Genomic DNA, 13,881 nt, shown 5'->3' on the forward strand with positions numbered 1-13,881 from the left:
TGATTTGAAGCAATGCATAAGGTGGTTATTCTGTTAAAATAGCTAATTACGGTTACTTAAATAAAATAAAACTACATGTTTCTTTGATTCAGTGTACATTACACATTTTAAAGTGCAAAACAGGTTACGAACATATTTTTTAATTATTCAAACGCTTTTTTTCGAAGGAAATTACAAGTCACTTTATGTATAGGTTTCGCACAGAGTAGGTATTGGTTGCGCAACGAAGTACAAATATAATGTATAGGTTGCTCAACGAAGTTTCTGTATCCATTTCAGGACAAATCACATGCAGTTTGCAGTTACTGCAAACTGCCATTTCCCAGTGCAAAAGATGCCGTGCTTCACTGTGCGCATGAACATCCAAACGAAAAGGTTGAACCCGGTGAAAGCCGGCAGAGTCCCGGCAGAGTCCTGGTATACCGTCACTACGCCGGCACTCACCGGGACTATACCGGCATCAGACCCCGGCAGAGCAGCGGCAACGCCCCGGTTTAACCGGGGACAACCGGGACTCCACCGGGAAAGTATTCAAATGTTTCATACCGGTTGTTCCCGGTACAGTCCCGGTTGTTCCCGGTGCCAAGCCGGTCGTTGCCGGTCCTACCCGGTGACTTCCGGTTCATACCGGAGGTATTAAACATTTTAATACTTTCCCGGTGGAGCCCTGGTGGAGCCCCGGTTGTCCCCGGTCGTCCACGGTTCATCCCGCTGGAGCACCGGTTCATCCCGGTAGGGCCCCGGTTCAACCCGGTAGATGCCTGATCACGCACTGGGGCTCCGCCGGCATCATAGTGAGACTGGGCCTTAACCGCATTGTAACACGAGGTAAATTTACCGGCTGTCTTGTACGCAGTAAACAATAACCTGTGACAGAACCCACTGCCACACCTTTACAACAATATATTGGTTATGCAATTGCGGATTTGTGCCATTGGGGTCCTACTTTCCACACCTTACGGCTGTTACAGGTGTGGATTTTACAGGTAAAATCATGTATACGAACATGAAATTCATCTCAAAATTAGTTGACGATAACCGATTTTCAAGATAATCGCTTTGATATATATACAATGTAAAAATCAAATTCCGTATGAGATAAATAATGATCGAAGTTGGGACATGGGATTTACTTTGACATAAGCAGAGTTTTGAGATAAGCGAGTTGGGCATAACGAGAATCGAATGTTATTTGATAAAGAGTACCGTATGCTGAAAATCTATCGTCGGTCTGTATCAAAATGAACGTATAAGGGATTGTCACGAGGTAAAGATGCGTCATTTTTATTGAGACCGACGACATTAGGTTATCGACTCTCAACTGTCATCTTATATTATATGGATTTTCGAGTTTAATCGTTTCATTTGGCCTAGTCGTGAATTTAATTATATCATAATAATGTGCAATAGAATGTCGACTGTGCGCTTCGAATCATGTTGTGCCGTTGTTACTACCTCTTCCTCAAAGGAAACATCCAGCCACTCCATGACTCTGTATTAACTTTTTTTTCTTTATTTTGCCTTCGAGAGATAACCAATACGTCTTCTGTGAGAAACGCATACACGCTAAAGCGTTGTCGTAGCGAGGCTTATACGTATACTGTCAGAGACATGATCATGCCTAATACTAATATTTAACCTTTATTTCTGATAACTGAGTCACCCTACACATTTCTAAACACACCAGTGGCTTAACGATACATAGATCAATATGGAAATTGTAAAATTGTGTCAATTAAACACAGTTGTAAACCTTAATTGCATTTTTAAAAGTGAAACTTGACTTCGCTTTGAAAATCAGCGGTATATTTCATGTTTAACCGCATAAACCAGACACATCTTGGATTATAATTTGATGTAACAAACCTATGAAATGCCATTATGCTTAAATTCAGAGTTTTGTTATTAGAAAAGCATGATCTTACATGTTTAAAACACAATTTTCGACTAATCCGTTCTCGATGTCATATGTTTTTAAACAATGTTTTCGTAGTAAAACATATACCCGACGTCGTAGCGAAACGGACTACGCTTTGACCTCGTCAGCCCCCAGTGACTTCTACTGCTTCTACTGCTACTACTACTACTACTACTACTACTACTACTACAACAACAACTACTACTACAACAACAACTACTACTACTACTACTACTACTACTACTACTACTACTACTTCTACTACTACTACTACCGCCACCGCCGCCGCCACCGCCACCGCCACCACCAACAACCAACAACCACCAACCAACCACCACCACTACTACTACTACTAATTCTGCTCTCCATTATGGTGTAAATCATGATGATGTCGATGGTGTTGTTGGTGTTGAATTCGGCAATTATAATGGTGATGAAATTAAAGCAAATAAAAAGAAGACGCGAACTATACTAGAAGAATAATCAAACATTATCGTATTATCGTTAACGTTGAATAAATCTGACAAACCCATGATCGACCTATAATCACCACCATCGCCGCCGCCGCCGCCGCCGCCGTCGCCGCCGCCGCCGCCACCACCACCACCACCACCACCACCACCACCACCACCACCACCACCACCACCACCACCACCACCACCACCACCACCACCACCACCACCTATTACTACTTCTACAACTACTACTACTACTACTTCTACTACTACTACTACTACTACTACTACTACTACTACTTCTACTACTACTACTACTACTACTACTACTACTACTACTACTACTACTACTACTACTACTACACCACCACCACCACCACCACCACCACCGTTCACAGTGACAAAAAACGTATTCTCACAATGGCTGTCACTACAACTTATAGCCCATATAGGGGGGCATGCATGTTTTACAAACAGCCCTTGTTTTAATAGCTATTGCTATCAAACTTGAAATAAAATCTTATTAGTTTGTTTTATGTCTTAACAAATGTTCAACAGATTGTTGAAAATATACCTGAACTATTACCTTGACCTTATTGAATAATTTGATCAATTTCCCCATGATGGCTTACGTTTTACTGTCAAGCACTTGAATAGTTGAGCGCGCTGCCCCATGACAGCTCTTGTTGAAAATATAACCATATCTTGATGTCAGTACATTATTTTTTAATGTAAAAACCTGATTTCTTGATAATTTTTTTTTTTATCAAAAGTTCATTTCTTGTTATAAAATAATGTATAAAAAATTGTAAAACAGGGCCCCATATTAACAATTATCGAATGAACGAAACTGATTCATTTTACTTATTACTGTTTAAAATGCTAGATTTATATAATTGAAATTAAAATATGCAACTGGTTCCTTTTCTGTTCAAGGAATGGTCTCGTGCATGGACGAAGCTGTTGGGAACATCGCCATGGCAATGCAGCAGAGAGGATTCTGGGACAACACTGTCATGATTTTCACAACCGGTATGTGACGTCTGTGATGACAGATTTATAAAGATAAATAAATCGTGTCATGGAGCTAGTGCATCACTTTACTGCAAAATTAAACATATTTTTTGTGGGCTATAATAGTATAACATGTAATTATTTTTCCTGTCAAACTTGAATATATTTTGTAAAACAAAAAACTCATACATGTAGTTAAAAAGTGAAATTATTAAAAGTAATACTAGTTCTTACATTGAAATTAAGATTTTTTTTAGAATCTATGGACATTTACAGTTTTATTTTTCCTTTTAATGTTTATGAATAACTTGGAGCCATCTGTGAGTTTGGGATTTCTTTAAAACAGTGATTGCTTTGCATTTACCATTGGAAGGTGTTGATCCCAGTTGAAAATCATTACTTTCATTAGTGTGTGTTTGTTGCGTATTTGATTGTTGTCTCTAGTGCTTTTGTTGTGTGTCATTCTATTTGGATGTAAGTTCTATGACATAAGTAATGGACCAATTCCTTCATAAGGCCCTCTTTTGCTGGTTACAGCTTAAGTTTTACTTTGTTTATAATCATAATACTGTATGAGCCTTTTTCTGTGAAAACAGGGATTAATCGGTGCACATAAAGTGTCGTCCCAGATGAGCCTGTACAGTCCGCTAAAAGGCTAATCAGGGAAGCCACTTTCCGCTTTTTATGGTATTTGTCATTTAAAGATGGTCTCTTCTTAGCAAAAATAAATAATAGGGGGAAAGTGTGATCCCTGATTTGCCTATGCGGACTGCGCAGGCTAATCTAGGACAACACTTAACGCACATGCATTAAAACCCGTTTATTCAGAGGACAGCTCTTATACTTTTTGGATGTAATTAGATAATGGAGGTCAGATCCTGGACGGTGGTAACAACTACCCGCTGCGAGGCTGGAAGGGGTCGCTCTGGGAGGGTGGGACCCACGGTGTGGGATTCATTCACAGCAAGCTCCTCAGTGATAAGATCATTGGATCTGCGTCCCCCGGACTCATGCACGTGACTGACTGGTTTCCGACGCTTGTGAAACTGGCCGGCGGGAATCTGAATGGAACCAAACCATTGGATGGCTTTGACCAGTGGAGCGCAATCAAGTAAGTTCCAAACAAAGTAATGTGTGATGTTGATTATGCAGAAACTGTTTTGTCATTTATTAAAGTTTGGGCATAGCTTGGCTTGCCTACTCATTTTGTAAAGCACTGAACAACTGAAAGAGCATAATTCCCAACACCAAAATGAACGTTTGGGGTGTGGTACTTTTTCTTTTCTTTTTTTAGCATTTATAAATTATGCAACAGATATTTGAACATATGCTAACATTTCTCTTGAGGTCGTCTTTCTTCTGTCAATATTTGCAGCAATCATATTGACTTTCATAAGCAAAAATGTATAGTATTTGTTACAAACACTATTTTCATAACATTTTTCAATCCTATATGTTTCCTCAAGATTTTTTATGCTCCAGGTAGGATGTTATTTATCAGTCGCACTGTCTGTCCGTCTGTCCGTCAGGCATTCAGTTTTCTGAAGGTTTTTTATGCAATGGAATTAAGATATTGAGCTGAATTTTGGTATGTGAGTCTTCCTACATGACCAATTGATGAAGTGTAAAATTCGTTCCGGTCCGTTTATTTTTAACGAAGATATGGGCCTACCGGAGTTTTTACGCAACGCTTTCAGATATTGAGATGATTTTTACGCACCCGGTAGGACAGGATATAGCAGTCGCACTGTCCGTCCGTCAGTCTGTCTGTGCGTTCGTGTCCGTCTGTCTATCCGTATGGCATGCTGTTTTCCGGAGGTTTTTCACGCAACGCTTTTAGATATTTAGCTGATATTTTTTATATGTGAATTTACTTACATCACCAATAAATGAAGTGTAAAATTCGTTACACCCCTTTGACTTTGACGAAGATACAGGCCTTTGACTGATCTATCTCTTCCCCAAGGGAAATAGTAAACTTGAAAGGGAGATAATTATGCACCGGTAGGGTAGCATATAGGATTCGCACTGTCTGTCCGTCTGTCCATCTGTCCGTCAGGCATTCTGTTATTCGGAGGTTTTTAACGCAACGCCTTTAAATATTGAGTTGATTTTTGGTGTGTGATTCTACCTACATGATCTACAGATGAAGTGTAAAATTCGTTCTGGTCCATTGATTTTTGACACGGTCCTGGACTTGGCAATTTTCAATTTAATAATTGCATTTCGGATTTGTTTCCGGAACGCTGTCAGATATTGAGCTGATATTTGGTATGTGAGTCTACCTACATGAGCTACAGACGAAGTGTGCAATTCGATTCGGTCCATTGATTTTGGCGAGGTTATGGGCTTTGAAGTTTGAACTTTGACCTTTTTTGTATAATAACCGTTTGCCTCAGTTTTTCTACGCAATGCTTTCAGATATTGAGCCGATATTTGGTATGTGTGGTAAGCTACATGAGCTACACACGAATTGTGCAATTCGTTTCGGTCCATTGATATTGGCGAAGTTTTGGGTTTTGGACGTTTACATTGTCTATATAATAACAGTTGTCCGGAGATTTACGCAATGCGTTACGATATTTAGCTGATCTCTATGCCCCAGGTAGGGTGGCATATAGCAGTCGCCTTGTTCGTCCGTCAATCGGTTCGTCTGTCCGTGGCCGTTTTTCTGTCCGTCCGGTAGTGCGTTTTCCGATTGAAGTGTACCGTTTGTTCCGGTCTATTGATTTTTAACGAAAAAGATTCGGGCCTTTGAATGATCTAAATTGTTGCCAAGGGAAGTAGTAAGCTTTAAAGAGAGACAATTTTTGTTTTTCATTTTGTAGGTACAATGTCTATTTTAGACAATGGAAGTACGTTTTTAAAGGGATGTAATCTAAGTTAGGAGCTTCTATTAATTATCGATTGGTGAGTGTCCGCTCGCCTACTACTTACATGTACCCCTGGTACTCTTAAATATACTTACATGTACCCCGGGTACTCTTAAGTGTACTTACATGTACCCCGGGTATGGTAAATATACTTAAACGTACCTTGTCGATACTAGACTGTACCCAAGTTGTATTCCCGCCAAAAATCGGATGTCGTAAAACGTGCTACCGATTATCGTTAAACGATATTGTTTATCTTTAACAAGTTTCTCTTTAAAAAAAAACTGCATCAACATGCTTTTAAAGTATGAGTTTTGATAATATATTTATAGTTTTGATAATTAAACAGAAAATTGACATTAATGTTAAAATCATTAATTTCAAAGAAATAGCCGACAACGACCGATTGAGCGTTAAAATCACCTGGTACGTTTTAGTACATTTACATATAAGTAGTACCCGAGCCGACAATGACCTATCGAGCTCTATTAATAGAAAGTAAAAGGCACTGAGATTTGAGACACAAGTGTGACACAAACCGTTTTCTGAGTTTTTTTACGCAACGCTTTCAGATATTGAGCTGATAATGGTATGTGAGTTTACATACATGTCATACAGGTGAAGTCAGGCATTTTTTCCGGTCCATTTATTTGTGGTAAAGTTAAGAACTTTCGACCCTGAAAATGATCTGTATTATAACCTTTTTTCTGAGATTTCTTTTACGCAACCTTTCAAATTTTTGGCTGATTTTTGGTATGTGAATCTAGCTACATGACATACAGATGAATTATGTTTTTTTTTGCGGTCCATTGATTTTTAGCGAAGTTATGGGCCTTGGAATTAAAGATTTTCTTTACAGTAACCGTTTTCCGGATGTTTTTTTTTTTTACGCAATGTTCAGATATTAAGCTGATATTTGGTATGTGAGACTACCTATATGACCTTTAGAAGTGAAAAACTTTCAGGAATTTTTGGCAAAGTAAAGAGCCTTGGAGTTGGAAATTATCTGTATTATAACCTTTTCCCGGAGTTGTTTTTACGCAACACTTTCAGATATGGAGCCGAGCTTTGGTGTTTGAGTCTACCAGCATAACTTACAGATGAAGTGTGAGTTCGTTTTTGTCCAATGCTTTTTGCAAAATTATGGACCTTGTTTCCACTAAAATAGCTGCCGTGGGACTTCAAAGCGTAGTCGGGGTCATTGTGTTTCACAAACACAGCTCTTCTTTGTTTATATTTTATTTCAAACTCCGCTATTTTATGTTATTGCAATTTTGAACCCATTAACCCAGTCACATCTTGAGTGTATAAGCTTATTTCTCTATTGATAGTTTGAATTGCAAGTTTGCTAGTTTAAAGTCTATGTTTGCACCGTTTTTTTCCAGAATATTTTTTTTATCTTTATTTCTTAACTGTTTAATATCTGTATTAATTTAAGGCATAAGCAAGAACAGTAAACACTTTTGCAAAATATTGTTTAAAGTTTGACGATGAATAGTTGACGTTGTTCCATTTTAATTGATGAAATCAAAGTCGTGTTAAATAAAATCATGTTAAAATGTCCACTGACTCTGTGTTGTAAGACCACTATAAAATTCTTATACATGGCACTGCAATCTTAAGTTAATAAAGACGAGGATAATCATGTTTAATTCGAATAATTCATATTTTGGATGTTTTTTTCTTAATTTTGCGACTTTAGAATAACACGAGTTTTACTGAAAATTGACGATGACAACATTATTTATGTTCTTTACCATACTGTAATGTGTATGCCCCACTTGCAGAAATCCCTCTCCTTTCTTGTTTGTGAATTGTGGCCTAAAACACAAAACGCACTGCACCTGTATTTAATCTCTTTTGCTTATGCACACTAATATAGATTCCGGTTTAGCTAATATATTTTTGTAACTATTTACACATGTTACTTTAGATTATTGCAATTACACACTTAAAGTCTCTATAACGCTCAAAATCAACTAAAATTTCGTTGAGTATTTCATAAAAACAAGTTAACGCCTAAACAATCAGTGTTCCTTATAGAAATAGCCACAATGTCAACGCTAGATGTGGTATGATTACATAGATTTTTGTAGATACAAAATGCTCGTTTTTGTTTATTTGTGACACAATTAATTCCATTTTAATTTCCCGCGAATATATCTATTCATACGACACACGAACACCATGTTAGTGTTCATGTGTCGTATGAATAAATATCATTGCGGGAAATTAAGATGGAAAAACAACGAGCATTTTGTATCTATAAACATCTGTTTTTATAAGACCACATCTGGCGTTGAAATTTCGGCAATTACATGTACCACAAGAAACACTGATTTTTAATTGGTTAAGCTTATTTTACGAAATATTGTACGAAATTTTCGTAGATTTTGAGAAGTAATGTTACTTTAACAAACCTAGATGCAGCAGTCGGAAAGTCCAGTTGACTCTTTTACTCGAGTTGTATCAAGGTCTTCTTTAGGTTTGATAACTTTACAGTGACTGTAGAAGCCCTGAGGTTTAATTAATTATTGCACCAATCTTGGCACGGTGCAAATATTCGTTGCAATAATATAGACTTTTCATTATAGTAACTATTGCAGCAATGTGGAAATGGTTTACAGAATAAACCTGTTGAAGTTATAATTCAGGTTTACCTGGTTATAATGTTTGCAGCGTGACTCAGGTTAACAAAATTATAATTGGTGGGGCAATTAAGTCTCTGATTTTTATCACTACACTTTCTGTAGCAATGGAGACAACAGCCCCCGTACGGAGCTCCTACACAACATTGACCCCTTGACCCCTCCCTCTGGGAGCCCAGTGTTTAACGGGACCTTCGATACCTCTATCCGGGCCGCACTGAGAATGGGAGACTGGAAAATAATTACGGGCGATCCAGGTAATGCATACAAGTTTAAGTCAAGCCTAAATAATCGGGTAAATACTAGTTTATTCTAAGTAAAAGTTATGGACTAAAATCTAAAAAATGTAAATCAATATTAATATATATTGTGAAAAATATAATCATATGGGATTCAGATGTAGTGTATACAAAGTAGAATTTGTAAATAAATTAGTAAAATAGTCATTCAAGCATTCAAACATAAAACTGAGTTTAGTTTTAAGTAGCACCAAGAATAAACAGGTTTAGTTTAATTTTAATTAAGTTTGTTATATTTATTTTTACTGGTAAAACGTATAAACTATGTGTTTCAATGTTAAAAATGTCAACAGATGATTTAGGTCAAAATGTCATCATTGTGAATAAGAGGTTTTTGTTTAAAATATTAAAAAAAAAACAAGAAGAACTGTGTTTGTCAGAAACACTATGTCTCCTACTGCGCCGCTTTGACTTTTTATGCTCCCCCAATTTTTTTTTTGGGGGGGGGGAGCATATAGTCGCCGCTTCGTCTGTTCGTGTGTCCTTCCATCCGTGCACAATTTTTGTCCGGGCTTTTTCTCAGCAATTAATGACCGGAATTCAATGAAACTTTATGGGATGCTGCACTACCAAGAGGAGATGTGCATATTATCAGCGGGTTCAGGTCGGATGATTTTTTCACAGAGTTTTGGCCCTTTGAAATTTTCCATTAACTGTACATATAGTGCAATTCTTGTCCCCCCAACTACTGACTGAAATTCAATGAAGCTTTATGGGAAGCTTAACTATATTGAGGAGATGCGCATGTTATTTGTGGGTTCTGGTTAGATGGTTTATTTAGAGAGTTATGGCCCTTTAAAATGTTTAGTTGCTAAACCATCCATCGTATTATTTTGTACAAAGTTATGCCACTCAAGGCGTTTCCTTTTATCTGAATATATAGTGCAATATTATGACAAAACAAACCTTTAGGGAGCATCACCCGTGTCCGACGGTTGTTTGTTTTTTTCATTTGGCAGGCTCAGATAATTATCTCCCTTTAAAGTTCATTACTTCCCTTGGATTTGTTTTTTTGACGTTTGACCTTGAAGGATGACATTGACCTTGACCTTTCACCACTCAAAATGTGCAGCTGAATGAGATACACATGCATGCCAAATATGAAGTTGCTATATTCATTATTGCAAAAGTTATGGCAAAATGTTAAAGTTTGGGCATACAAACAAACAAACCAACGGACAGGGCAAAAACAATAAAACATATTAAAAACTATTGCAACTTGGAGTTATAGTTAGTATTCAATATGTTTAAGTTATATTTAAACTATAATATGATGTTAGAAATTCAGAATTCAGAATTTTCAGCTCATGTTGTCCTGAGTATTCATTCTCCGTTATTGCACTGTCTGTACAACCTTTTAAAATACATCATTATTATTTAAACACCCGAGCAGTAGGAGGGTGGCAAGCGGCGGGAAATATTGCACCACAGGTTTGTCCAGCATGGTTGGATCTTGCTTTCTTTACCATAATGGCTTATTATAAGAAGAGAGTGTCAGGCACACGAACCAGGTCCCAAATGTTAAGGTAAAGATCAGAACAAAAGGTCACCGACCAAATTTATAAAATCAGTCCATTACACTTGTCTGGAACATTTCTTTGTTGGGCATGGATATAATTTGGAATAAATTACAAGAAGTGATCAGCATGATAAGCCAGAGTATCGCTCTCAAAACCCAAGTTTATAGGTCCAAGGTCAAAGTCATAATTAAGGTTTAGGATTCTGACTAACTGATCCCTTGTTCCAATGTCAAGGTCAACGTTCGGGGTCAAAGTTCTTACAAGGGAATCAGTCCTTAAAAGTTTGTCAGTAGCATTACTTTGTCCAGCATGGATTGGTTTAAAAAACATTCCACAAGTTTTCAACATTATCACACCAGAATCAGGTCAATAATTTCACGTTTAAGGTCAGAATTCAATATATTTATGCCCCTCTTCGAAGAAGGGGCATGCATGTTTTACAAACACCCTTGTTTATTCAAATTTATGAAATAAGTTCTTATCATTTTGTACAGAACATAACTTTATCCAGCATAGATTGAATTTAAATTACTCGAAAGAAGTAATTAGGAGGATGAGACATTCTGTTTCACGGCTCTATATCCCTTAGTCAGAAGGTATAAGGTAAAGGTCACAATTTAAGGTCAATGGTCGAATTAAGGTCTTTTCAAATATCTTACAAAAGGGTCAAATTAAGGCCAGGTGTAGCTTCTTTAATTCAAGCATGGATACTTTGAGATCCCGCAGTAAATCAAACAAGTCTTATAAGTTATAATCATTGATAATTATATAAATATTATTTAAGAAATTACCAGCTTTAACTCGAGCGTTGATAACTTGAGAGCTTTGCTGGTTCCTTATCTCATGCAATATTGAAAATTACCCACAACAACCGTGTAAGAGTGGGATTTATTGTTTGCACCTGTTGATAGCTGAAACCAGATTAAGGGATGTATTCTTATCTTATATCAATTAGAAGATGTTAACTAGTGTAAATAGCAAATGTGCAATCCTATGAATTGTTTATTTCATAAATTATCATAAATACTGGAATCTACAATAAAGCGAATTATAATATTTGTTTTGTACAGATATATCATTTATTGTATGAACAAGGTATGATTATCATTTAACATGCTAAGAATGTCTTGCATAGGACTTATAATTTCTCTCATAGCCTCCAATATGTTGGTGATTTCTTGAGACCTTGGAAAACTGAAACATTTCGGTTATTCAAGTACCTCGAGTAAAAGAAGTTTTACTGAATGGTCAAATATCTTATCAAAAGTTACTTATATGATGAAATAGAGTTGCACACAAACTTTCTTTAGATCTCCCCCAAAGACACCGAAATGATTTTTCTGTTTTCTTGAATGTAAAATAAAAAATAATTTTCATCAATCAGGTAACAGCAGTTGGATCCCTCCACCAACCTTGAGCAAAGCCGCAATAACCATCACAGAAAGGCATCCACCGCAAACAGACGTAAAAAACCTCTGGCTCTTCAACATCGCAAAGGATCCAAACGAGTACAATGACTTGTCGGAACAGGAACCAGTAATTGTTAAGAAGATGCTCGATCGTCTGCAGTATTACCAGAGCACAGCGGTTCCCTGCAGATACCCAGACGATGATCCGTTGGCTGACCCTGCTAAGCATGGGGGATTCTGGGGACCATGGCTTTAATAGTGTTGTTGTTAATGTCTTTTCAGCTTTTGTTATGGGGGAATAAATGGTATATAAAGTTGCTCTTGAAACAAGTTACTATAATATTACGGCAAGTGAAATAACTATTCGATCAATCACCAATCGTGCATGTGTGTATTTCAGAATTTATTTACAGGTTCCGCTGCATCTTCACAAATGCATAAATGGGCAAACCTGCCCCTGTGACGGTTCAGGGGAAAATGTTTATATTCAGCCAAAAATATATAATTTTAGGAGTCACAGCAACTCTTTTTAACCAGGTTTTCTGAAGGAAAAAACTGGTTATTAGATTGGCGAATGCGGGCGTGCTGGCTGGCTGGCTGGCTGGCTGGCGGGCTGGCGGGCGGGCGGAACAAGCTTGTCCGGGCCATAACTTTGTCGTTCATTGTGAGATTTTAAAATCATTTGGCACATTTGTTAACCATCATTAGACGGTGTGTCGCGCGAAAAAATTACGTCAATATCTCCAAGGTCAAGGTCACACTTTGAGTTCAAAGGTAAAAAATAGCCATAAATGAGCTTGTCTGGGCTATAAATATGTCATTCATTATGAGATTTTAAAATCATTTGGCACATTTGTTCACCATCATGGGACGGTGTGTCGCACGAAAGAATCACGTCAATATCTCCAATGTCAAGGTCGTCACGATTAAAAATAGATTTATTTTAAAACAAACTTACAAAGGGGGTTAATTTTGTTTGTTCATTTCAAAAGTTCAGTTTGAGTTGTCTCCCTTTATCAGATTTTTTTTCACAATGAAAACCTGGTTTTGTGACAATTTTGTCCCTTGTCTTAAACTTTATACTTCGGTTACTAAATATTTTCAATAGTATGTAGAAGCTTAAACATCACACATTTATGTCTTATGATGTCATAAAGTGACATCATAAATGATTACAAACATCCATTTTCAAAACGTAAATAACAGGTGTAATAATTTATTAAGGGGAAATATGTGCACTTTCTACAACCATTTCATTTATACAGAGTAGTAAATGTTACTGAAAGACTGTTGTTCTTCATCAACAATACTGCGATTTTAGTTTCTTTTTTCACTACAATGATTTTGATTTGACTTTTTTCCAAGATGAATTGTAATTAATCAATTCTATATTTTACTGGAACTCTGATAAGGCGCCCAGGATAAGGCGACATATGGTGTTGTTTGTCACGAGCATAACAGTTGAAGCTTTCAACATGAAACTTCAAAGGTAGGTATTAGGCTTTTTTCTTGTGGGGATACCTGATTGTATCTGAATGATTGCTATTAAAAGTATTTTGTTGGAATGTATTTGAAGTTTATGCTTTATTTTAAGGATACTATTTCCAATTATGATCATGTGTTTATATAACAATCATATATTATATGCATTACATAATGTTAGATCATAAAGATGTGAAACGGGATTTCTTATATGTTAAATTTATGATTGAGCATAATAAATTTTGTGAAAAAAGCAAAGAAAA

General features: G+C 36.9%; 1 protein-coding gene across 1 annotated transcript in view; it reads left to right on the plus strand.

Annotated features, from left to right (window-relative positions):
- Window positions 1–13,821, plus strand: part of LOC127861587 (arylsulfatase B-like) — a 36,220-nt gene extending 22,399 nt beyond the window's left edge. The window contains exons 6-9 of the mRNA XM_052400196.1: window positions 3,310–3,405; window positions 4,249–4,498; window positions 9,014–9,165; window positions 12,112–13,821. Coding sequence (XP_052256156.1) covers window positions 3,310–3,405; window positions 4,249–4,498; window positions 9,014–9,165; window positions 12,112–12,392 — 779 coding nt within the window. The 3' untranslated portion in view covers window positions 12,393–13,821. The remainder of the gene's footprint in view (window positions 1–3,309; window positions 3,406–4,248; window positions 4,499–9,013; window positions 9,166–12,111) is intronic.
- The last annotated feature ends 60 nt before the right edge of the window (window positions 13,822–13,881 follow it).

This window comes from Dreissena polymorpha, chromosome 16 (assembly GCF_020536995.1).
Source record: "Dreissena polymorpha isolate Duluth1 chromosome 16, UMN_Dpol_1.0, whole genome shotgun sequence".
Taxonomy (NCBI): Eukaryota; Metazoa; Mollusca; class Bivalvia; order Myida; family Dreissenidae; genus Dreissena; species Dreissena polymorpha.